At 41.6% G+C, this 26,430-nt stretch overlaps 2 protein-coding genes across 3 annotated transcripts in view; one reads left to right on the forward strand and one right to left on the reverse strand.

Annotated features, from left to right (window-relative positions):
• The window catches only part of CYP11A1 (cytochrome P450 family 11 subfamily A member 1), an 85,820-nt gene extending 73,161 nt beyond the window's left edge, over nucleotides 1–12,659 (forward strand). For both annotated transcript variants that reach the window (XM_073579466.1, XM_073579467.1), the window contains 2 exons: nucleotides 6,737–6,928; nucleotides 11,232–12,659. In XM_073579466.1, coding sequence (XP_073435567.1) covers nucleotides 6,737–6,928; nucleotides 11,232–11,351 — 312 coding nt within the window. In that variant the 3' untranslated portion in view covers nucleotides 11,352–12,659. The remainder of the gene's footprint in view (nucleotides 1–6,736; nucleotides 6,929–11,231) is intronic.
• A 1,266-nt stretch (nucleotides 12,660–13,925) lies between these two features.
• Nucleotides 13,926–26,430, reverse strand: part of CCDC33 (coiled-coil domain containing 33) — a 174,407-nt gene continuing 161,902 nt past the window's right edge. Inside the window, exons 18-23 of the mRNA XM_073579465.1 lie at nucleotides 26,280–26,411; nucleotides 22,911–22,989; nucleotides 19,161–19,282; nucleotides 17,758–17,847; nucleotides 17,562–17,678; nucleotides 13,926–14,784 (exon numbers count right to left, since the gene is read on the reverse strand). Coding sequence (XP_073435566.1) covers nucleotides 14,731–14,784; nucleotides 17,562–17,678; nucleotides 17,758–17,847; nucleotides 19,161–19,282; nucleotides 22,911–22,989; nucleotides 26,280–26,411 — 594 coding nt within the window. The 3' untranslated portion in view covers nucleotides 13,926–14,730. The remainder of the gene's footprint in view (nucleotides 14,785–17,561; nucleotides 17,679–17,757; nucleotides 17,848–19,160; nucleotides 19,283–22,910; nucleotides 22,990–26,279; nucleotides 26,412–26,430) is intronic.

Here is a 26,430-nt window from a genome sequence, read left to right on the forward strand (position 1 = left end):
GCACAAAACTTTGCCACATTTGGGCCATAGTGGTCTTGCCTTGTGCTGCGGCGCTGCCTCTGCTCCCTCTTTGTGCAGAGTTTCCTCCACTGCCTCGACGCACAGAGCTGCTTTGTAAAGCACTACCAACAATGCTGTCGGGTGGAATGGAAAACATTATGGACTGCACCAGTGACTCTTCGTACTCCCGCAGTTTACGCTCCCGGTTCAACGTTGGTATGAGCCATTGTACGCTGTCCCGGTAGCGAGGATCTAGGAGGGTGTACACCCAATAATCAGCCGAGACGAGAATGTGGGCGATGCGGCGGTCGTTTCTCAGGCACTGCAGCATGAAATCAACCATGTGCTGCAGACTCCCAACTGCCAAAGAACCGCTGTCCCCTGTTTGAGGCGTGACCTCGGCCTGCTCTGCATCACCCCACCCTCGCTGTACATACTGAGTAGAGGTTTGTGTACCTCCCTCCTCTGGAGAGATGTCTTCCTCCTCCATCGACTCCTCCTCATCCTCCTCACAAAGTGTCCCCTGCCTAGGCCTTTGTGAGGAAACACGTAGCGCAGACTGTCCAGAAGCAGATGGCATTTGGGACTCCTCATCCTCCACCTCTTCCGAAACCTCATCCCTTAGTGCTTGCAGTGTTTGTTGAAGCAGGCAGATAAGGGGGACAGTCATGCTGACTAGTGCATCATCTGCACTCACCATCCGCGTGGATTCATCGAAGGCACGCAAAACGAGGCAGATGTCCTTCATAGAGGCCCACTCAATGGTGCTGAAGTGTAAACGGCGCACAGTGCGACTTGTTTGCGCCTGATGCAGCTGGTACTCCATGACTGCTGCCTGCTGCTCACACAACCGCTCCAACATATGTAACGTTGAATTCCACCGGGTGGGTAGGTCACATATGATGCGATGTTCCGGAAGGCCAAATCGTCGCTGCAGAGCAGCGAGGCGCGATTTTGCCGTGCTGGAACGCCGCAAGTGAGCGCACTCTATGCGGACCTTGTGCAACAGTGCATCAAGATCCGGATAGTCCCTCAGAAAGCTCTGCACGACCAAGTTAAGCACATGTGCCAGACATGGAATGTGTGTGAGGTTGCCTAGGCCAAGAGCTGCCACCAGATTTCGGCCATTGTCACACACTACCAAGCCCGGCTGGAGATTCGCTGGCCCAAACCACACATCGCTCTCCTGCTCGATAGCATTCCAGAGCTCCTGCGCTGTGTGGCTTCGATTCCCCAAAGAAATTAATTTGAGTACAGCCTGTTGACGTTTGGCCACGGCTGTGCTCATATCGGTCGTAACAGGCTCCTGCTCTGCTGTTTCTGAGGAACTTGAGTAGGAGGAGGAGTCTATGTGTACAGACTGGAGTCCTGCAATCCGTGGTGTTGGAAGAACACGTACAGCGCCACTCTCCAGATCTGTACCCGGCTCCACAACATTGACCCAGTGGGCAGTGAGGGAAAGGTATCGTCCCTGTCCATGGTTACTGGTCCACGCATCGGTGGTCAGGTGGACCTTGCTACTAACGGCGTTTAGTAGCGCATGTTTTATTTTGCCCTCAACATGTTTCTGCAAGGCAGGGACGGCTCGCCTGCTGAAATAAAAGCGGCTGGGCACGTTGTATTGGGGGACTGCCAATGCCATTAAGTCCCGGAAGGTGTCAGTGTCCACCAGCCTGAATGACAGCATTTCAACTGCCAGAAGTTTGGCAATGCCAGCATTCAGAGACTGTGCTCGGGGATGGTTTGCCGAGTAAGGGCGCCTTTTATCCCATGCCTGTGCTACCGATGGCTGTGATGGATGGGAACGTGCTGCTATGGGTGGAATCTGACAGGGTCTCCGGACAACAGTGGCAGAGGTTCTTCCTTGGCGATCCTGTGAGGAAGCCGAACCAGCAGTGTGTGAGCTGGAGGAAGAGGCCCCAACACGAACTGAAGAGGTGGTAGGTGGTGCTGTACGTTGGCCTACGTCTTCAGGGTGTCTCTGCAACTCTAACTCGTGCTTGGTGCGCACATGTTTCCACATATTTGTGGTATTGAGGTTGCTGACATTTCTCCCTCTTTTGACTTTCTGATGACACAGCTTGCATTTGACAAAGCAAATGTCATCTGCAACTGTGTCAAAAAAGGACCACGCACTGCAAGTCTTGGGAGCGCCCGTTTTGCCTTTGGAATGAGGAATGCTCCTAACGGGTGCCGAAGTGGAGGGTACAGGCAACCAAGTCTTCCCCCTCCCTATGCCTCCTGTTTTGGCCGGTAGGGGAATCTCTTCCTCCGAGCTGCTCCCACCACCTTCCTGTTCCTCACGCCATGATGGGTCAAGGACCTCATCATCTTCCCTCCCCTCTTCAAACAGCTGCTTCTCCGGGGTTGTCTCGCCAGCACCGTACGCACCAGAAAGTGGCAACTGAGTCTCGTCATCATCTGATGCGTACTGAGGTGTGCTGACCATAGGCACTGGCCCACTCGCCTCTTCAGATTCAGAGGGACAAAGAAGTTGCGCATCACTGCATACTCCCTCTTCTTCACATTCAGGAATGCTGCTTGGCTGGCCCCCTCTTTCCAAGCCAACAGATTCCGAGAACAGAAGTAGAGACTGTGATGGCTCCTGTCCATGTCTCTCTGACTGCCTGGGCACTTTGGCAGGTGGTGAAGAGACAGATGGTTGCTCTTCGGTGCTCTGGTCCTGAGAGGCTGTGGAAGTAATTGAAGTCGATGCATTAGCTGCCATCCATCCGACAACGGCTTCAATTTGTTCCTCCCGCAGCAGTGGGGTACGTTGAGGTCCTACAAAGCTGCGCATAAAGGACTGTTGCCTGCTAAAACTGGGGGATGCTGATCCACTGGTGCCCGCAGCAGGCCCAGAATCCCCACGTCCTCTACCTGCAGAATCCCCACGTCCTCTCCCTGCAGAATCCCCACGTCCTCTCCCTGCTGAAACTCCACGCCCACGCCCACGCGCCTTACTCCCTGCCTTCTTCATCTTGCCAGACTGCTTAAGATAGGCAGAAAAGTACAAAGGGGGGCCTTAGTGTGCTTATTCCTGAACAGCTGGTTACAGGTACAAGAAACACTAATTTTATGAAGTGTGTGTGGACTACACTTTAATAGGAGCTGATGTGGCCTACCAAGTTCCAAATGTAGTGTTTGGTGAACTTTTTTTGTGGTTTCTTTGTTGGAAGCAAACTCAAAGTATGTGAACAAAGAATTGAAACTGATAGTATCACCAACTTTTTGGAGCTATTACAATGCAGGCAGGTAACCTACAATGCAAAAGATGAGGCTCCAAAAAAATTGGGTAATACTAATCTGGCTGCGCCGGCAGGGCACAAGCCAGAAAAAAAGGCTCCTCTATCTACTCCTATATAGTGTTTGCAACCAACCAATGTTGATGGATACGGATGGATGCACACTAATAGGAGAAGAAAAAATGAGCTGCACTCAAAGACAAATATGTGTGAGGCAGTGACGCACGTTGAGCGTCCTACAACCAGACGTAGCTGCAGGACACTCTACTCAGCGTGAGCTGCACTCACACACAGTCAGAGACCTCTCAGACAGCCGTGAACAGTGCAGCTAAGTGGGCACTGGCACTGACAGGCTGCAGAAAGGCTCCGCTGTGTACTCCTATATAGTGTTTGCAACCACCGTAGATGGAGACGGATGGATGCACACTAATAGAAGAAAAAATGAGCTGCACTCAAATAAAAATATGTGTGAGGCACTGACGCACGCTGAGCGTCCTACAACCAGACGTAGCTGCAGGACACACTACTCAGCGTGAGCTGCACTCACACACAGTCAGAGACCTCTCAGACAGCCGTGAACAGTGCAGCAAAGTGGACACTAGCACTGAAAGGCTGCAGAAAGGCTCCGCTGTCTACTACTAGTGTTTGCAACCAACGTATATGGATACGGATGGAAGCACACTGGATTGAAATTATGTAAAAAATGCAGCTCAAAAATTAAAAGATGTATGAGGCAGCAGTGAGGCACGCTGGGCAGCCTACAACCTGACGTGGCTGCAGGACCCACTCCACAGCGTGAGCTGCACTCACACAGCCCTTGCAGACAGCAATGAACACTGCTGCTAGGGCAAAGAAGGCTACAGTGGTGGTTTATGTAGCCTGGGTAAAGCACTAGATGTTTGGTGGAATCGCTATTTCTAACTGTCCCTCACAGTCTTCTACAGCAGCCTGTCCCTAACTGAATTCACAGCAGAGTGAACCAGAAATGGCGGCTGCGGTGGCTTTTATAGTGCATCATGACATCATTTCGGTAGCCAATCACAGCCATGCCAATAGTTAACATGCCTACATGCCTAACAGGATGTGCCCACACTTCAGAGGATTCCCATTGGCTTAATCAAAGCAAGCAGGCTCATAGCATGATGGGAACTTCCGATTCCGGTATCCGATATGACAAAAGTATCGGAAGTCAGTATCGGAATTCCGATACCGCTAATATCGGCCGATACCCGATACTTGCGGTATCGGAATGCTCAACACTAGTCGTCATTTCATCTTTCAACAAGACAAGGACCCAAAGCACACAGCCAAGAAAACCAAGGCCTGGTTCAAGAGGCAAAAAATCAAGGTGTTGGAGTGGCCTAGTCAGTCTCCTGACCTTAACCCAATTGAAAACTTGTGGAAGGAGCTCAAGATTAAAGTCCACATGAGACACCCAAAGAACCTAGATAACTTGGAGAAGATCTGCATGGAGGAGTGGGCCAAGATAACTCCAGAGACCTGTGCCGGCCTGATCAGGTCTTATAAAAGACAATTATTAGCTGTAATTGCAAACAAGGGTTATTCCACAAAATATTAAACCTAGGGGTTGAATAATAATTGACCCACACTTGTATGTTTAAAATTTATTAAAATTTAACTGAGCAACATAACTTTTTGGTTTGTAAGATTTATGCATCTGTTAATAAATCCTGCTCTTGTGTGAAGTTTGAAGGCTCTAACTTATTTGCATCTTATCAAACCTGCTAAATCTGCAGGGGGTTGAATACTACTTGTAGGCACTGTATATATATATATATATATACACAGTATATATATAGATACACAGTATATTACAGTGGGTTCGGAAAGTATTCAGACCCCTTTAAATTTTTCACTCTTTGTTTCATTGCAGCCATTTGGTAAATGCAAAAAAGTTCATTTTTTTTCTCATTAATGTACACTTTGCACCCCATCTTGACTGAAAAAAACAAAAATGTAGAAATTTTTGTAGATTTATTAAAAAAAAGAAAAACTGAATTGGCCCCCTCTCAGACTAAAAACATCAGCTCTCAGCTGCCCCAGAAGAGGCGCATCTATAAGATGCGCGAAATCTGGTTTTAGCCTCACTTTTCCCACTTGCCTTGTAGCTGTGACAAGTGGGGTAATGACTGGGGGGTTGATGTCACCCTTGTATTGTCATGTGACATCAAGCCCACAGGTTAGTAATGGAGTGGCGTCTATAAGACGCCACCATTACTAACCCCACAGTGATTATTAAAAAAACACTCCCAGAATAAAGTCCTTTAATTGAAATAATGACACAGATTCCTTTATTGAATCTAAATTAAACCATATTAGCTGAATGCCTAATCCACTGAAGCCAAAGTTTCCTGTAACAAAAATAAAATAGTAAAACACAGTATTTCTCACCTGTCCGCCGAGAAGATAATAATCCATAATGTCCCTCAATGACCTTGATGACTTTGAGAGCAGTATCTGATGTGACTGCTCTCAAAGATAGTCAGCTATAACACAGGAGATAATTGCTCCTGCAGTGTATCATTGAGCTGCATTGAGAGAGGTCACCGAAGTTCATCAGTTGAGCAGCTCTGGTGATCTCATCTATGGCACCATCATTGCATGAGAAAGTTCACCGGAGTTCATCATCTGATCAGCTCCGGTGATCTCCCTTATGGCAGCTCAGCGCTAGGCACTGTGGGAGCCATGATGCTCCTGTCAATGTATCGTTGGCAGGTTAGAGTAGTCACATCTCCCAATGTGACTGTTCTTCACGTGAGACCACCATGGGAAACTCTGGATTACGTGGACTATGGAGGACAGGTGAGTTTGTGGTGGTTTATTATTTTACATTTTTCACAAGAGACATAGGCATCGGAGATTTGGTGTTAGGTAAGTTTAATGTTTCTTATTTTTATTTGAATATGCATTTAATTAATTTACATGTTGTTGTTTTTAACTTTGAGCACAGGGGCTGGCTGAGGAGAGACTACTTCTCCCATCAGTGGATCCTGCTATCACTGTTATCTGTGACAGCAGACGTAACCTGATGGGAGGAGTAGTCTCTCATCAATCAGCACCTGCTGACCTGCAGTAAGCTTTTTACCGCAGGTCAACGCATCTCTGCGCAGTCACACTGACATCTGACAGCGTAACCCCGCAGGACTCTGACGGTGGTAACGATCTACCGGCGGTTATATTACCGTCGATCAGAACCGTTGTACTGCTGTTTCCCACGCTGTCACACAGCATGGGAAACACTGGCATTTGCGTTATGCATGCATTTGTTTTTGCCTCTCATTGACTCCAATGACGTTCGGCTATAATCGGCTAATATTGCAAATTCGGCGATCGTGATCCAAACCGAATATTGAAATATTTGCTCATCTCTACTTACTACAAAGATCATTTTTTACTTTTGTTTCTGTGCCCCTTTAATGTGTTGCGAAAGGTCTGAAATGTTTGCTAATATTTCTCTATTTTCCCTGTAGACTTTAGTGCAGGTTGGACTGTATGCCATGGGACGGAATCCAGATATCTTCCCGTCTCCTGAGAGGTTTTCTCCAGAGCGCTGGCTAGGGAAAGAATCTACTTATTTCAAAGGCCTAGGCTTTGGATTTGGTCCTCGACAGTGTATTGGGAGAAGGATAGCAGAAATGGAGATGCAACTTTTTCTCATCCATGTACGTAAAGTTTTATGAGTGAAAGCATCTGTTGAGACTACATATTCTTGTATCCTCCTTATTGAATTAATCTTATGCAACATTCACAAATGTGAATTGTTCCATATGTGTAAGGCTCCCATCACACATAGCGATGAACCAGCGATCCCAACAATGATATGACCTTGTCAGGAACGCTGGTGTGTCGCTACATGATGATGGCAGATCATAGCAGCGATCAGGACCAACGACGACGCAGGTAACAAGCGCGCGTCACTTAGTTACCCACAGTGTACCTTAGATACCAGCGTGCTGGTACAGTGAGCAGGTATCCAAGGTAAACAGCTGGTTTCTAAGCGCCGCTAAGGTACCTTAGATACGCTAGTATCTAAGGTACACAGTGGGTAACTAAGTGACGCGCGCACTTAGTTACCTACGGTTTACCTTGGATACCAGCTCCAGCTCGCTGATCGCTGGTCTCCCGCCTGCCGCACGCAGCGATGCGTGCTGGCCAGCAGGAGACCAATGACCAAAAAATGTCCAGGGCTTTCGAGCATGATCAGCGATACTCGGCGGGGGGGCGGTCGATGATACATGTCACACACAGCGACATCGCTGGTGAGATCGCTGTTGCGTCACAAAACTTGTGACTCAGCAGTGATCTCGCTAGCGATCTCGCTGTGTGTGACAGGGGCTTAAGGGTTACTAAACAATTACAATGATATACTCTCTGCAGGGGAGTGTTTCTTTCATTGTGATACTTTACAAGGTCTGTTGATTTTCCACTATGGAGAATTTTTCAATTTGGAAACATTTCACAGTAGAAAGAGAGTTCATGTTTTTTTTTAATAAAAAACAAAAACTTTATCTGCATTTCCTGTACATGTATTTATATTTACTGTACATATGTAATCTGTCATTTATGGTTGTGGTAAAAGATTATTAAGAGCTTCTTTTATTGCCGCATTTAAAGACTAAGAGAATTCATTAGACTTTAAAGGTCACTAATTTTTGCACAAAGCATAGTTAAACAAATATTTTGCAACTTTTGGCATATTTATTCAATATCTGCCAATTTTTTTTAAAGTGGGTAGAGCTTAACAGAGGGCCAAGTGTGTGTCCAGCGCAACCCAACAGATTAATTATCATTTACGGCTCAAATTATAACAGAAATATTCTCCACACACGGCTCCCCAACATGTTTCTCCATAAAAAGTGTTTTCCACAGGGAGATTAGGGACATTAATTTGCAAATATATATCAGGATAATCTCCCCTCCTTTGATGTAATTTCTAACTCTGGCACATGGCTGTTGAAAGTTCCGCCAAATTTATTCAATAATTTGATGCATTTTAATCCAGCTAACTCTCAATCTAAACTAATTTCCCCCTGTTAAAACAATGAAAATCGATTTATGTTTAAAACTGACAGTATTATCAATGTAATGGGATTTTACAATATTTTATTACCCTTGAAATTGTTCCAGAAAATGAAGTATTGCAATTACACGTTTTGTTATGCACATGCTTATTTTTTTGTGTGCATTTGAACAACACAAGAAAAACTAAAAAAAAGGCAAATTGGACATAATTTCACACACAGCTCCAAAAATGGTCAAGACAAAATTGTTGGCTCCTTTCCAAAATTGCAAGTAAACAACTTTGTTTCAAGCATGTGATACTTGTTCAAACCCACCTTGTGGTAAGTAATAGGTGTGGGCAAAATGAAATTCACACCTGAAACCAGATAAAAAGGGAAGAAGTTGACATAATCTTTGCATTGTGTGCCACACTAAGCATGTAGAACAGAAAGAGGAGAGAGTACTGTCTGAGGACTTGAGATCAAAATGTTTGAAAAATATCAACAATCTTAAGTTTAGAAGTCCATCTCCAGAGATCGTGATGTTCCTTTGCCACTGTGTGCAACATAAGAAGTTTACAACCCATGGAACTGTAGCTAATCTCCCTGGACGTGAACAGCAGAGACAAATTGATGAAAAATTGATGAAAGGTTGCAACGCATAGTAGTCCGGATGGTGGATAAGCAGCCCCAACCAAGTTCCAAAGAAATTCAATCTGTCGGGCTCAGGGTGCATCAGTGTCAGTGAATGAAATGCAACGCTATGGCAGGAGACCCAGAGACATAAAAACCTTAGACACTTCAGTTTGCTAAAATGTACATGAGTAAGCCAAAATCTTTCTGGAAAAGCATCCTGTGGACAGATAGAACCAAGATACAGCTTTTTGGTAAATCACATCATTCTACCGTTTGCCAGAAATGGAATGAGGCATACAAAGAACATAGTACCTCCAGTCAAATTTGGTGGAGGTTCAAAGATGTTTTGAGTTTGTTTTTCTGCCTCTGGCACTGAGTGCCGTGACTGTGTGCAAGAAAAATCTCCAGCGTGAAACTCCATTTCAGAAAAAAGACCAATATTTTATTGATAACATACTTAAAGATCCAGCATCAAAAATGGAAAGACATGCCATGAGTATGACTGGTCAAAACACGTTGGTTTCAGACCACGAGGGACCCTATTTGTCATCATGTCTTTCAATTTTTGATGCTGGATTTTTAAGTTTGTTATCAATAAAATATTGGAGTTTTTTCTGAAATGGAGTTTCACGCAGATTTCTTTTCCTGCATTTGCTACAGACAACGCCCTTAATCAAAGTGGCTCCGTGCGTGGACCAACAGAGGATTATTCAGAGACCGGTGAGCTGACTTTGTTCCCCCCTTTCCCTTTCTCCTGCATATGATTATGACTGTGTGCAAGGCATCATGAAATCTGAAGATTACCAAAGGATTTTGGATTGCAATATGGTGCCCAGTGTCAGAAAGCTGGGTTTGCATCCTAGGTGATGGGTCTTTCAGCAGGACAATGGCCCCAAACATCAAGAAGCACTCAGAAATGAATTAAAACAAAGTGCTGTAGAGTACTGAACTGGCCAGCAATTATTATGGCTATAAATCCCATTGAACAACTGTGGAGATCTTAAAAATGCCGTTGGGAGAAGGCACACTTCGAATATGAGTGACCTGGAACAGTTTGCAAAAGAAGTGTGGTCCAAAATTCTAGTTGAAAGTTGGAAAATCCTGGTTGATGGTAATCGGAAGTAACTGATTACATTTATTTATTCCAAAGAGTGCGTCAGCAAATGTTAAGTTTAGGGTCCCAACAACTTTGTCCAAACCATTTGGTGGTTTTTGTGTGAAATTATTTCCAATTTATGCAAAATGGCATCACTTGTTATCATAATGTTACTGGCACCAAGGCAGTAATAGAATCACTAGCATCAAAGGACGAGGCAGATCACTAATAGACGATACAAGCCTGTTGACTGGATCTCTGGAACTTTGCATTTGGGCATGAAGTAACCGATGCACTATGGAAGTTTCGTTTCATTATGTATATGGCTTTGTACACCCTCTGGTATGTTTAAAGGGAGCCTGTCATCAGATTCATGGTGCTTGAATCAGTGACAGCATGAATCAGAGTCTGGCTGTGTGATTGCAGCTTGGTATGTTTTTATGTGAATTGCAGTGGCATGAGTAACCATGGTTTGAAAAGCCAGCTGGAGACCATAAGCCTCATTCATCAAAACTGGAGTTGTTCATGCCAGTCTTGATGAGGAGCTGTATTGCAGTCAGACGCTTCTTATTCATGAAGAAGCAAATGCCTCTTCATGAATCAAGTGCACTGGACAAATGGCATGCACCTCTGTGTGCACCTCGCCACAAATCCTACTCCAATTTCTACTAATGTAAGATACCTGGTGTAGAGAACACCGCCGATCGTCATAAATTTGACAAGCGATGGTGACCATGCAGCCATTTAGCCTCAACTCCACCCATTTTGTCAGAGCTGGGCAAAAATGTTGTGAGAACCCCAAAAGTTACATACTTTTAGCGCCACCTCCAATTTATGCAACTTTTCAAAGCTTACACCAGAATACTGGCATAAAAGTTTTGATGAATCGGGCCCTATGTGTCTTGGCTGCAGTGGTTAGTGAGTAAAACATACCTGGCTGCAATTGCATAGGCAGGCTCTGATTCATGATGCCCGTGGCCTGTCATGAATCTAATGGCAATTTTTCTATCTAGAAAAGCGGCAGAATATATTCATACACTGCAGATTCAACCACATTTACATGTATAGACTGAATTTTTCCCCAATTTTTGCAACAAATCTGCCACATGTGAAGATATCCTTATTGTATCTGGTAGTATCAGTTATGCAATATATACCTGCCACTAGAGATAGGAGCAATGCCTTAATGTAACACTAAAACATTAATTAATAATAGTTTTCTGCATTTTTCAGATTCTGGAGAATTTCAAGATAGAAACTAACCGAATGGTTGAAGTTGGAACGACCTTTAATCTCATCCTCTTCCCATCCAAACCCATTCAGTTAACCCTGTCTCCAATTATCACCAAATGATTCAGAAAGACATTCCTGAAGACTTCTAACTTCATGGACATACTGGAGTAACATATATATTCCATATAAAATGGATATCATTTGGAGGACATGGTCAGAAAAATTCATCCATCATTACAATGAAAAATAGCCAGAAATAGAGCTACCAATTTTCTATCTCAACCTGCCAATATATCTTGAAATATATAACACATAGTAGCCATCATTTGCTTGTTTTCTTAATTTGCCATTGCAAATACCCAATAATGACATCATTAATCCAATGTAAGTCTGCAGAAATTTTTCCAAAACCTTAAGTTTTTCTGTCACTTACTGTAAAAGAAAATAAATGTTCATAATGTTTTACCTATTTGGACAACTGTGCAAGCATTCAGACTAATGTAGTCAATGAATGAATTAAATGCGACATTACAGGTGTCCCTCCTCCGGTGCAGTAACTTACATATATTCCCATTTAGTCACTTTAATATTTAAAGGGTAAGTCTGTTGAGAAATAAGATTTTCACATGTGAATTCTTACCTTTAAGGCTGTGTTCACATTTACCGTATACAGTGCATTCTGCTCGATGTATACTCGATTACAACACGAGTATGCTCAGATAACACCTTATCCGAGCATGCTTGGTCATCACTAGTGGACAGGTGTTTTGTGACATTCTGCCGCTGCACAGGATGCAGTATAAAGAATCTCTTGGCAAGTCCTGTTGTATTTTACTCACAGTTTAGAATGTCTATAGCTTAATCTCCATATGTACCTGCCAAAACATAATGGTACATGTACTTGCTAGAGATGTTCTCTGCAGACTGTGATCTCTACATCAAAATGGTGAAAAGAAGTTGGACTATTCTCTACAGTAGTGAACACAGGCAGAAGAGGGCCCCTGAGTAAGAATATTATATTGGCCCTCTGCAGTTCAATAGTTTTATGCAAAATTCAGAGATGGTAGTGGACCCTCTTAGCTTTTGGGCCACTGTGCAGCTGCAAAGGTTGCATCAATGGTATGTTCGCCCTTGACTCTTTTAACCCCTTCACGGTGGGGTCAATTTCAGTTTTTGCACTTTCCCTTTTTCCTCCCCTTCTTCCCAGAGCCATAACGCTTTTATTTTTCAGTCTGTAAAGACATATGAAGGCATGCTTTATGTGGGACAAGTTGTACTTTTGAATGACATCATTCATTTTACCACATAGTGTACTGGAAAAATTCCAAGTAGCGAGAAATTGTGAAAAAAAAAGGCAATTCTGACATTGTTTTTCGGAAATTGCTTTTAAGGTGTACATTTTGTAATAAAAATGACATTACAATATGATTCTTCTCATCAGTATGATTATGGTGATACATGCCCAGCTTTTTAATTATTTTAGTGGTAAAAAAAAGAGAAGTTTGCAATAGAAATTTTTTTGAGTTGTGTCGCAATTTTCCAAGACCTGTAACAATTTTATTCTTTGGTCTATGGAGCTCTGTGACAACTTATTTCTTTGTGGCACGAGACGACATTTGTATTAATATCATTTTGGGAGAGAGGTGATGTTTGATTGTTACAGCATTTTTTGTGGAATTGCAGTGACCAAAAAAAACGTAATTTTGGCGTTCTTGATTTTCCGTAATGACAAACACGAGAGTCTTCAGCAAACTCCAGGTGTAATAGCAACCCATAGGTGACCTGTGATCATCTTACGTGTGTATTGCATGACGTGCACCCATGCCGTGTTGATTGCCACTGTCAGAGTTAACAATCATGGGCAGAGCTCCACCCATGATTGTTAGAAGCAGGTCCCGGCTGTAACACACAGCTATGATCTGGTGGGTATGGGGTGAATTCACCTCGTGACCTGCACCGTACTCCCATTTCTGACTTGCCCCATACATGTAGGGCGGATGTCATGAAGGGGGTAAAAAGCAATTTAAATGTTGCTTAAAGGGAATCTGTCAGTGATGTGTCATTAAACTGTGCTGTAACTTACTTACAATAAAGGTTTAATTACTGGGACCTCCTCACTTCCAGGTCTGATGTGAACAGGACTGCTAGTCCAACCACGCCCCATCCTGTGATAAGCAGCTCTCTGTCAATAGACTATGTTCATAAAGAGGATGGTGGGGGCAGGGCAGCTTACTTAGCTCTACTTCATGATGAACTCTGATTGTGTCACAACTGCTGCACCCAGTAAACTAAGTGATAAATCACTGGGATCAGAGTTGAAGACTTCCCAGGATTTACCTCTGCTGGATGCCTTTGATCCACTCCCCTGTATATGCAGGAGTGACAAACTATCCTCTAACCGTTAGAGGATAGTTGGTCACTCAAGCTTATACAGTGGAGTGGATCAAAGGCATCCAGCAGAGATAAATCCTGGGAAATCTCCAAATCCAATGTACACTACAAACGCACTGTGAATGCACCCTAAGGTGAGCTCCTCCTTTGCAACAGAACATTTAGTTTTCCTTACATCAGATTACTTTATAATGCCCTTTGCATAGAATTCAATTTCTAGTGTATAAATCACCAGAATTGGTAACAATGTGGTTTCCTAGCATAATAGACAAATGAAATAATGTAAAAGAACTGTAAACGGAGTAAACATAACAATTTATATTTTGTAGGGTTATTACAATTTTAGTCTTCTTTATACTATCAACATACCAAAAATAGATCTTCTGAAATATAAACTTAGGATGAGAATTTCGGAGAATATTTACAATTTCTTTAGAAAATATAACACAATTTAAACCAATCAAAGAACATTAATAGAGCACATCTATAAAAGGTGTACCTTTACTTGCAGATAGACATACGTACATGATTATTACATAATTATTACCACTCGTAAGTGGACACCTGGTCTGAAATGTCAAATCTGAGCTGTCCTAGCCGTGGAGACTTCCAGTGTGTGATGCAATATATAGATGCTTATAGCCACACCAATAAACTTGATTCTGTAAAAATATCAATTTATTGGAAATCAGCCCCATTATCAAGTATCAGCTATTCTACTGTTTCCCTAATTACATCTCATATCCTTTTTTTTCAAAATACCATATTGTGGCATCTGAACAGTAATGAGTTCTTTCCTTGTCATTATTAACTATTCAAAGTTACCTATATTAATATCAATAAGAATCATTGGTAATAAATGCGTGGTATATGTATGTGTGTGTGTGTGCACATGGCAATTCAGTTTTTTGTAGTCCTTCTCCGCCTTCACTCTAATGTCCAAACATCGCAACATTACAAGGTCTTTTAGAAATTCTTCACTGTGTCCGCAATTGCAGGAAGCCACTGAAGCACACGCAATGACTTCCAATGTTACAATAGACAAGATTACATAGTAATCCACCTGAAAAATATTTTTTAACATTTCTACAAATTCTCATAATAACTGTTATATCAAAGGATCCAGCCTTTTGGTTCTTTTTGTGTGTAGCTCTGGTTCTTTCTGCAAAGACAATAATAACAAAAAAAAAAAGTTAAAAGGATTATCCACACCATTTTTTTCTAACATAGGCCCCAGAATTGTAAAAAAATTAAAATACTCACCTACCAGATTTCTACTGCTCTCCTGTAGTCTAGCCTAGGTCCCTCACCAATGCCCTTGCTTCCTCTACTAACAGTGTTGGACATGTGACCTCTAAAGTCAGAGGTGATCAATGCGTAAACACTGGGACCAGTGATTGACTGCAGCAGTCACTTGCCTCTAGGACTAGAACAAAATATACAAAGCAGGAACAGGATGTACATAGCCAGTACAACTTATTCTGGCTGCGTAAACATATTACCACTGCTTCATGCCCACAGTTTCCATGTTCTATGTACTACACTTGCCTGACAAAGGGTTGGTCAAAACGAATAGCTTCATTGTGATTAACATTGGAGCAAAAGTAAAACATTGCATAAAAATGCATCAAATTAATCGTGTCCTGTACTAATAATGTCTAACCAGTGTCTCAGGAGCTTCTGTTCATAATGCTCTTACCAGCAAGTGTGGATATTAGGGTTTTTATCTCTTTTTGTGAGCTTAATAAATGCGATCAGCAGTTTACATTGGTCTCATATCCAATTATGCAGCGCTGTATCTAGTGCCACCTGTTGATTCTAGCAATCTTAAAAGTCAAATCGACCCTCACCAAATGACTTGGAATAAGAAAACAAGCCTGAAAATCTATTTGCAGGCAAACACATGTCTCGTGGTGTTTGCCCCTTATAAGTGCAAAGCAAGTTTACTGGTTTGGCTGTCATTTATTGTTTTCTACATGTCAATTAATCACAATAAGATAAATAAAAAATTAGTCATCAAAAAACAGATATGTGAAGAAGACAAAAAGCTTTAAGAACCTTTGATTCTGTCCTTCTGGAATCTTTTCCCATTTTTGTTAAAAATAACAGATAAAAGAAAGAACAGATATCTGTGATGCTAATGTAAGCAAACAATAACACCTCAAGCACATGGCATTATTGCGTCATAGAATTCCATATTATAGACATTTACGAGAACTTACTATACCTTGACTTGTTCATACGGATTCATACAAAATCAATTGAAAGGCCATATTACACAGCTATCCTCTCTTAGAAGTATTGCTTCTCCATGTGCATGAAGCCTGAACTATTGTCAGAACTGGCTGATTTCAACCAATGTCTACCAAGAAGTTAATTGGTCATATTGGATTTAAAGAGAATCTGTCAGTAGGATCAACCCTCCTAAGTTGTCTATATGGGTACGTAGGTCATAGGACGCTGAATAACAGGATACCTTGATATCTGTAATCTGATATCTTATGCCAGAGAAATCCATGTTTCATGACATGTAAATGAGCTGTTCCAGGCTATGGGCCAGACACTGATCTGCATGAGTATTGAGGCTCGCATTAGACTTAAAGAAGCATTTATTTGGATGATTAGGCCAGAAATTTGGGCAACAAAGTTGTTGCTTGCGAATATTCCCTTATAGTATATACTCACAATGTCTTTTAGACATGTGCGGACCCTGGGAGTTTTTCAGGAAGAAGACCTTTCAGGACATGCCTGCATCTTTTGTCCTGAATTGTCTTTTTTAGCAGTATTTTGAGTTGTTTTTTCCCACTTCTCCACTTCTTTGGCTGCTGTATTTTTTTAAACTTTTTTTTTAAACTTGTATTGAATAAACTAGTGAACGACCTCCAAACAAGAAGCCACCTGAAGAATAGTCAGGTCAATTCTTTTAACCGATTTGCATCTTTGGTCCCTGAAACAGTTAAAAGAATCTCAAAGAACTGAATACATGCACAGCAAGTCGTTTTTATATTGCAGTGAATGTGTTCGTTATGTTTAGTGCTTTTTCAGGTGGAAAATGGAGCATACCCACCTGAAAAATAAAGACATCATTTGCATATACCCTTAACACATTCTGCATCTCCAGCTCTGCCTTCATTCTAATGTGGAATCAATTCTACTTCTCTATGCAATGAAGATCAGTGACAGCAGTAGCTGCAGTAGAAGGGAGAGCAGAATAGATACAAATATACCTGCAAGGAAAGAAGATAGTTGTTCACGCAGTTTCTCTAGTTCCTTTTAACATTAAAAGGTAAAGAGAGCTTAAGGCCAAAGCATATAGTAAAAAGCACAGCAGTCAAAATCTGATTGATGATAGTAGGAAGACTAGATGACAATTTCTTTATAGCGTTCTGTTTGTAAAATTTAAATTTAGTCAGCAAAAATGTAGAAAATGAGAAATGCACATTTATGAGTTTTCAGAAGATAAAGGTAAGCAGGACAGTAAAAGAGATTGCAATGGAATAGACACATTTTTTTTTACTTAAAGGAATTTTCTGGTTTTAAAAATGCAAAAGCAGATCTTTGAAATTACATTGAGTGAATGACCAAGGGCTGGGCTACCATTGATATTCACAACGGTAGGGGTCCAATGCTATGTCATGGTCCAATGCTGGTTTTATACTTGTATGTTTTCACCAAAATATTTGCAAGCATGTACAAAATGATTACGGATTCAAGATAAATTTAATTTTCTTGGCACGCTAACATGTCTGATGAAGTTTAATAAAAACCTGTTAAAAAATCATGGATTACAGTACATCGCACCTCAAACATTGATGGAACATTGTGGGCACACATTTGAGAATTTTCCTGTCTTGAAATAACTCAGAACAGTAGATATTCTAGAAAAATTACACCATGGTTCCAATGTCCTGTCCATCATTAGCAGAGTTTGGTCCTTACCGTGGGAAAGTGATGGAGAATTGTGGTGTGGGTACGGCTGAATCCCATCTGTTGTTCGGAAAGCTGAGTTAGGAGCTGTTGTTTTTCTCGGCCCCATCGTCGCGCTGCCTCTTCCAACTGGCAGGAAAAGTTACAAAGGGTAAGAGTCCGCAATGATTGAAATGCATTAGATTTACAAATGCCACATAGTTTATACCTCTCTCTCCAAGCTTTGCACTCTTGCTTGTGATTTTTCCAGCTTACTAAGAAGGGAAAACTTCTCACTATCAGTAAATGTTTCATGGACCTGCAAGAAAATTTATTTTATTTTTTTTTTTTGTTTGGGATATTACGTTTAATTGCAAAGTATATTTATTTGATTCATTATTGAAACACATAAAATAGCTTTAGGGTTTAAACAAAAGGGTCATCTACTTGAAAAAGAATGAAAAAAAAGGATAAACTAAAGGGATATTAAACCTGTTATGTTCAAGAAGACTTGTCAATTTCCATAAATATATAAATGTTTTGCATGGTGTAAATGCCACTAGGAGTTGTGGTCCCCTCTTGCCTATATGCAAGTCTAGTCTTTTTAGCCAACTGGGGAAAAGTCCACAAAAATACATCCATAGAAAAGATGACCACACACACTTGGCAACATAGAAACAACTCCAAATTCAGAAGGACAGCAAATGGGTAGAGCCACTCTCTAAAACAGCTAAGCTGGCCAGCCCCCTTCCTTGCTTAATTAATGATCTTCATGATAGGTACATTATCACAAGCCACATCGAGCAGCACATGGACAGTAAAGGAAAGTGTTATGACCTCAGCTTTATCTGTGCACTGGCCATGTGCTAATTTCTATAGCAGACTGGTGATGAAGCAGCCAGCTTCACTGTCCAGGAGAGCAGCTCTATGATCTCTTTTGCCTAAACAGTAGAAAGTGTCACAATTCCTCCTATCAGTGTGTCTGGATAATCTAGGGTAGGCGCGTGCTGAGCTGTCAGTATGGTGATGGACAGCTCAGCCGTCCAATCAGGCTGCGGCATGGTGAGCTGTGTTGAGTGACAGTCCAGCTGCTCAATCAGGGCCACAGTGTGCGGGGTATCCTCCAAGTGTCTCCTGTCTGGAGTGATTACCTGGCTATTTAGCTGCCTCTCTGCTTCCAATTACTGCCAGTTGTAGATTATGCTCGGTGGTGTCTGCATGCCTTGTGTTCCTGTGCTCAGTTTCAGATCTATTGTTGCCCAACCTTGGACCTTGCTTCTTACCATACGTTTGCCTAACCCCTCTGTCTTGATCTGCTACCCTCCTGGAATTCTGAACTCGGACCATGACCTGACTACGCCTTTGTCTTACCCCTTTGTTTTTGATGAGCTCTCTTTGTATATGATCCCGGACCTCTTAACTACCCAGCCTCACGGCTTGCCCATGAGTAGTGATTAGCATCACAGAAAGCATAAGATCATCTGTGAAACTGCAACTGTCTTGGATATCAAGTTAGTGCAGTTTTGGGACCTTAAATTTACTGATAAATTCCCTTTAATGAGAACTTGATAGTACCATCAGTGCTATAACTTTTCTCTCTGTTCTGGAAAAATAACTTTCTGTGCCACTCACAGTTACATGCTGTGGTATTACTGTTGTAGTTATTCGAGTTCTCTCCAGTTCTTCTCTAAGACGAGAATTCTCAGCTAGAAGTGTAGCATATACCTCTGCCTGAAGAGTGTCTGATCGTGTGCCTAGAAGACAGGAAATTAAATTTGAAGAAATATCCAAAAATAGACACTTTTAGACCTGATAAAGACGTCAGTATTTTTCATGTATGCAAAGAAATGGTACCGGTGTAACCAGTGTTTTAGATCCGTGTGTTATTAGTGTTTGGTCAGTGTGCACAGATGCCATCCGTGTGCTGTACCTGTTTTTCATGGACCCATAGACTTGTACTGGCACTTTTCCTTTGTAATACTGAAAAAAAAATGGACCTGTTGCCTTAATGTTTGCATGGACAAACGGTCCATGAAAAAACATGGACATGTGAACAGCAACATAGACTACGTGTTCTATCCGTGAAAAATATGGATACTGTAGAATATATATATGAAACTCTGAAGGCCTCATTCAGATGTCAATGAATTCTTCTGCCAAAGCATTACTGCACCACAGCATACTACATACAATACTTTTCTCATGGTCATACCACAATCTTCAGTGGCAGGATGAAAATATGCACGGTTGGCCTCAGATTTATCACAATTATGTATTTTTTAAAAATTATCCTTAATATTCTATTTGTGGTATAAAATGTAATTGTCAGGAAAATTAGGAAAGATTTGTAATGAATGGTAATGATTTTAACTATGAGATTTCTGCTTGTCGATTTCACGCAAATAATATCTATTTTCCCAGTGCACTGGTGATCTCCCTCACAGGTCTTCTCTGATAAATTGCAGCCCATGGATTGTACTCCTGAGTAAGCAGGCGCAGTGCAGCTCCAGCGGGTTAATGAAAACTGCCTAATTCACACAAAGAAAAAGATCCTGCAGTCAGACATACATTTAAAGTGATTTATTCAATGTTTCCTTGCTAAAAATGTGCACTAATGGTCTCACTTACAGCTGTCACTCCTTGTGCTGCCTTTCATTTGTATTACCCCTTATTACAGTGTTATTACTTACACAGCTCCATCACTCCCTGCTTTGAGATTAATATCACCTCTCACCCTGTTATGGAAAGTCATATATCTTATGGCAATAGCGGACAAAACCACGGCTTCATCCATAAAATAGAAAAAAAAAAACACGTTTCAAAGTTGTTACTGACAAGAACCTGCAAATACCGAATATGAGAAAAATCCCATATTTACAGCTTTTTATATTCAGATGTCTAGTTCTTAACCAATATTGATATTTTCATTTTTGTTAGTGCACACAATCTGCCACCAAAGGACTACGTCGCTCCGGGATATGAGCACATTACTGCTAACGGATGTTTTACAGCTGCATGTCGTAGTCAATGTAAATGCCAGGTGCTTGTCACATACAGATAAACTTAGAAAAACTGTAGGCATTACACCATGTACTTCATTATAAATGATAATATGTGGAAGTAAACGATGTGTGTGAAAATGCTTTCACTGTAAAGAAACCGTTCATGAGACTAAGCACCCGCTACCCCTTGTACATAACCCTTACCAAGTTACATTCAGTAAAGAACTGTACAACAGGAGTCTCCTTTATTGAACTTTAAATCATATGGTGCTGGCCGGCCAACATCATTAACCACAGACGGCCTGCACGTGCACAAGGTCCTGACAACAACACCAACACCCAGCCAGGACCCACTCTTTCATGTAGCGCGCCAGGGCGTCACAGGAGAAGACTAGTACCTCACCCGTGGCTACCGCCCAGCACTACATCAGCATTACACATGCCTTGCCACACATCCCCATTTATAACCATAGAGGAAGACTAAGGCTGTGTGCCCACGTAAGCATTTTTGAAGCGTTTGTCCCAGTCAACACGCTTCAAAAATGCATAGAAGAAGCATCCCATTCATTTTAAATGAATTCCGGACTTTGTGTGCACATTGATGCATTTTTTTCCGCGCAAAAAACGCTTAGCGATAAAAAACCCAGCATGCTCATTAATTTTGCAGAAAAGTCCGCGTTTTTGCTATTTTCTATGAGTCAGAAAATGCGTGGAAAAAACGCATCAAAAACGCGCGTTTTTTCGCAAAAACGAGCGGAATACGCGCAAAAAACGCAGTTAAATAAAACGCGCGTTTTCTGGGAAGGAGTCCAGTTTTGAAGCAGAAATTTTCGGCATACGTGGGCACATAGCCTAAAGGTAAGTACAGTAGTACTTGACAGCATGCACCTCAACCATTGTTATTGTCTGCCACAAAGGGAATAGCAAGGAGGACGGGTGTTATGGGAATAAATCACTCACTCCTTAATGCTGACAATGCCAATTAAACTAATGGTGGTTTAGTTAGTGAAAACCACCAGTTTGTGCGCAGCAGTAAGTTCAGGGGCTTTTGTTTGTAACTTTAATGGAGTTAGTTAAATGCACTTCCAGTCATATACATGCAGAACTCCAAAACACAATTTTTCACTTCAGGAACATCGTTTTGGGGTCACATAGATATCAACTTGCTTATCTTTTAAATGGTTTGTGGATGTAAAAGTTTCTGGTAAATTCCATTTAAGCTGCAATTTGGCACTGTTGAGGGAGCATTGAGAGAGCACTGGTATTTGGTTGGTACTAATACTGTGATATTTGGCAGACATGGAAATGGCAGCATGTTGCACACTGCCTGGCCCTGTTAAATTGCATTGTAGATGAGACTGGTGAATTTATGTTTTTACCTTCATTTCATTTTCTAACCACTATCTCTTCTACTGAACCCCCACCCACCCCCTCTTCAACATTTCTATGTAAAGTAGTAGTCCAGCAAAATTAGTTTTGCTTGTATAGCGCAGAATAGACTTTTGTTAAAGAATAATGTGGAGTTTTTTTGTGTAAGCCTTGTGCATACTTGTTTTATAGGATGTGCCATGTCTGAGATATCTGCCATCTTGATTCCTTTTTCCCCTCTAATACCGTTACCCAAATGCAGACTACATTTCCCATTATGCTTGTGGATTAACAGATAGAGCTGAATCTCGTCACATTTTTTGACCCTATCTAATGGCAGATTTATAAAACTGTGTAAAATAAAAAAAAAAACTGTTGCCCATAGGGACCAATCATAGCATGGCATTTATTTTTTAAGAGCGAATAGAAAATGAAAGCTGCGCTGTAATTATTTGCTTTAGGCAGCAAAGATAGTTCTTATAGACAGTTTCATAAATCTTTTCCTGATATCTGTAGCTGCAACGGAGGACACACACAGACCTGCTGGATGCATTACTGTAGAGCTAGAGGGGTTTTCTGGGACTTTTATATTGATGTCCTATTCATCATACGTCAATATCTAACCAGTGCTTGGTGCGACACTGGGCACTCTCGCCAATCAGCTGTTCTCAGTGCCGGCTGGATGTGCTCAGTTGCAGAGCAGAATTACACAACGCCATCAACTGCATAGTGACCACAGCTGGGTACTACACATCTGCCCCCTATTGATTTGCATAAGAGGTGGATGTGCAGCACCCCGACCAGCTAATTGATTCACCACATCCGGTCAGCCACCGGGAACCGCTAATTGACAGAGTGCACCCCCACCAATCAGATATTGATGACCTATTGATAGGCCATCAAATATAAGTTGCAAGACAACCCCTTTAATGCAATCTACTTTACACTGGAAATACTTTGTAATCACAATGTAATTTATGTATTTTTGTGTTATTTTTAAAGGTATTATCACCTTTGTCTCCTCTGTCCGTACGGCTCCTCTTCTCATCTCTTAGTTTAGTGTCAAGCAGTTTCTCCATCTTCTCAATTACCTGAACAAGCATAAACCAAATAAAAATCCCAAATGTAACTTCAGTTAAGGGGCTCATTTTAAGGTGTAACTTTCAATTGCATATTACAAAAATGACTACTAAACGCTAGCACAAGGCTGTAAAAAAGGAAGTTGCCCATTTTCTGATATCCCTAATTGTTTGTTAGTAGCACTTAATGGTTTCTGATTATTAATTAACATTAGACAGTTTTTATTAGAAAAAACAATACTGTGCTTAGGCTTGGACTGGCCCACTGGGTAACAGAGGAATCCTCCGGTGGGCCCCTGTGCAGGTCAGGGCCCCCAACCCCACTATATGGTTAGTACTTGGCATAATTCAATTCACTTGATTTAATCTGTACAGAAAAAAGCAGCATCTCATCAGTCATTAACCAAACTACCTAGCTTATTATTATTTAGAGATATAGGTACATTTTTGAATGAGGGGAGTGTAATATTTGTATGCAGGTGAAAAGTGGGCCCCTCATTGTCAATGTTACTGGTGGGCCCTTGTCACCCCAGTCCGACACTGACTGTGCTCATCTAGTACCAATATCACCAATAGGAAGTATTAATGCTCCCTTAAGGTTCAGAAAAGATGGGAAAATATGAAAATATGTCAAAATATAGAAAAGAACCAGAACAAGGGTGAGTATTCTACTAACATTACTCCAAGGACATGAAGTCTAGTTCCCTTCTTGCTGATCATTATTTCAGTAGAGGGTGGAAAATTTGGACTTGACTTTTCCATTATCAGTAGGAGACCATTTTGCATACCTTTTGGACAAAAGTGAAAAGTGGAACTGTGTGTGATAAAGCAATTGGTAAGAACTCGGAATATTATCTCAACAATCACACATAATGGTCTGGAATACTGGTCTTAACATAATTTTCTGAAAAACTGTGCATGTATAGTACCTGCACCTTCTAAAATAGGTTTTAAAGGAACAGTAGCTGACATGGGAGAAAAAGAATATTTAAAGCCAATTTCTTGCTTGAAGCTGTAGATGTGGATGGACTATGGCTGAACAATTTTGCAATCAACAGCTATTTCTCCTTATTGACCCATACAGCTGAGCTTGCATGTGTTCTCAATCAGGGCAGATAAAGAATTTACTTCCTGACACCTCTGGCAACAGGTTATCTCCCATGGAAACTAAGGATCAAGCATGTGGAAATCCATTATGCCTGATCTTTCTTTGCTCTTACATTTGAATTCTTTAGAAAACCTGGAGTCCCTACTTTGACTGATCCTGCTGAAACTGATGAGTTAGAACAATAATAATTATTATTATATGATCATAATCTACTGTATTTAGGTTCTTTAATACAGATGCCTACAGTTTATTAGGAGATTATGAAGAAGTCATTTAGGTTTATATTAGATCCCTTTTAAAAAGAATGTCCAGTCATCTGTCCATTTGTTAATGCTGATACATAGATGAGATTTGCAGTAATGTAATGACTAGTGATGGGTGAACCCATGGATGTTCGGGTTCGGTCGAACTTTTAAAAAAAGTTTGGTTTGGGTACAAAGACAGTACACGAACCCGGACCCCATTGAAATAAATGGGAGGCTCGAACATCCGGCATTTCCAACGCTGTCATCTGTGTAACAGCATGGGAAACCGTGTCTCTGACCTGCGGAAATCTTACACGTTACCGCCAGTTACAGCGCTGCGGTTCAAACACTGTCACAGATGACAGCATGTGATCCAGCCCAGCAGCTGTGACAGGTGGTAAGAAAGGTTACTGCCAGTTTGGCATTAGCTGCTGAGGGTACTATTATTCTCATCAGGTCACTGATGTTAGCGATCGTGAGAAAGTTCTCATGCAGCCAGTGCCGACATCAGTGAGTTTACCGGAGTTTATCGACTATGAACTCAGGTGACCTGACTGATGTCACAGCTAGGCGCTGAAGCTGCGTTCTCACGCTCAGCTCAGTGTCTTCTGGATTTGCGGCTGAGGGGTAGCATCATGCCACCGCTCAGCCATGCAATCCAGATATAGCAGAGTTGGAGCGCATCATGGTACATATATGGATTATTGAAGGACAGATGAGGAATATGCTGGGTTTTTTTTAATTTTTGTAAATAAATTGATAAAAGAGGGTGGGGAGTTTTATTTCAAACAAAAGACATTATTCTAACTTTGTCTTTATTATAATATTATATCAATATGGAGTTAGTAATGTGGGTGTCTCATAGATGCCTCTCCATTACTAACCCCTGAGCTTGATGTCAACTGACATTACAAACCTGGCATCAACCCCACAAATATTATCCCACTTGTCTCCGCACAAGGGCAAGTGGGAAGATCCAGGTAAAGTGCCTGAATTGGAGCATCTAATAGATGCGCTTTTTCTGAGGTGATGGCGGGCTGCTATTTTTAGGTTGGGGAGGGCCAATATCCATGGCCCCTTACCAGCCTGAGAATACCAGCCCCCAGCTGTCGCCTTAGCTTGGCTGGTTGTCAAAAATGGTGGTAAACCCCACGCTGTTTTTTTTTATTATTAATTTAAATAATTTTTTAAAAACGGCATGGGGACCCCTCTATTTTTGATAACCAGTCAAGCTAAAGCTCATAGCTTGGGGTTGCAGCTCACAGCTGTCAGTTTTGCCTATGGCAGTTAAAAAAATGGACTTTATTTTTTACACGTGTGCCCCTGTCAATCACAGCCATGCCAATACTTGTCATGTCTGTAACTGAGCCAGACGTGCCCACACTGGCAAAGCTTGTTGATTAGCTGCACTCCATCCTTTCAACAAACTTTGTTCAGACTTCCAAACCCATAGAGTAGCACAGACTTCCTGGAGAAGTCTATGTTTGGGGTCTGTGAAAGAACACTAGGTGTTCGATACTGACCCCAAACTTTACTGTTCAGGTTCACCCATCAATTGTAGTGAAAAAAAGACAGTCTTTATCCTAATAGCTGGGAAGAAGCTATATTACAATCTAAAAAACCCACATAACTCAGCAGATGCTCAGCTGGTGTGGCAGGTTCTAAAATATGTGACAACTTAATGCTGTGCATGTGTTAAGCCCTTCCACAAGTAAAATCCTTGGATTGTATATTATGTGACTGATATCAAACTGAGAGAAGAATTTCGTGGAAATTATTACCACTAAAGTTGGTGCAGCAATTAGAGGGCTGTTATTATTTTTACATGGATGATTTGAATTTGGATAACTTTATTTTTAATCACTTATAAACTGTGTCTATGTCCTCATTTGGGACAGCCTTTTACATGCTATACAGTTACACTCATCTCTAAGAACGTTTTAGCTCACCTTCTCCTGCTTCCGCACAGTGTCTTGTAAGGCCTTTGCCCGGCTGAGTCTTTGGTGGTACTGGCTGAGCACAGTTTGCTGCTGTTGGTGTGCTCTCTGCAGTAGAATCAGCTCCTTCTCACGGTCATTTCTCTACAAAATCATTAAAAAG

The sequence above is a fragment of the Dendrobates tinctorius genome, unplaced genomic scaffold (assembly GCF_039654945.1).
Source record: "Dendrobates tinctorius isolate UK_male_01 unplaced genomic scaffold, ASM3965494v1 ptg000062l, whole genome shotgun sequence".
Lineage (NCBI taxonomy): Eukaryota > Metazoa > Chordata > Amphibia > Anura > Dendrobatidae > Dendrobates > Dendrobates tinctorius.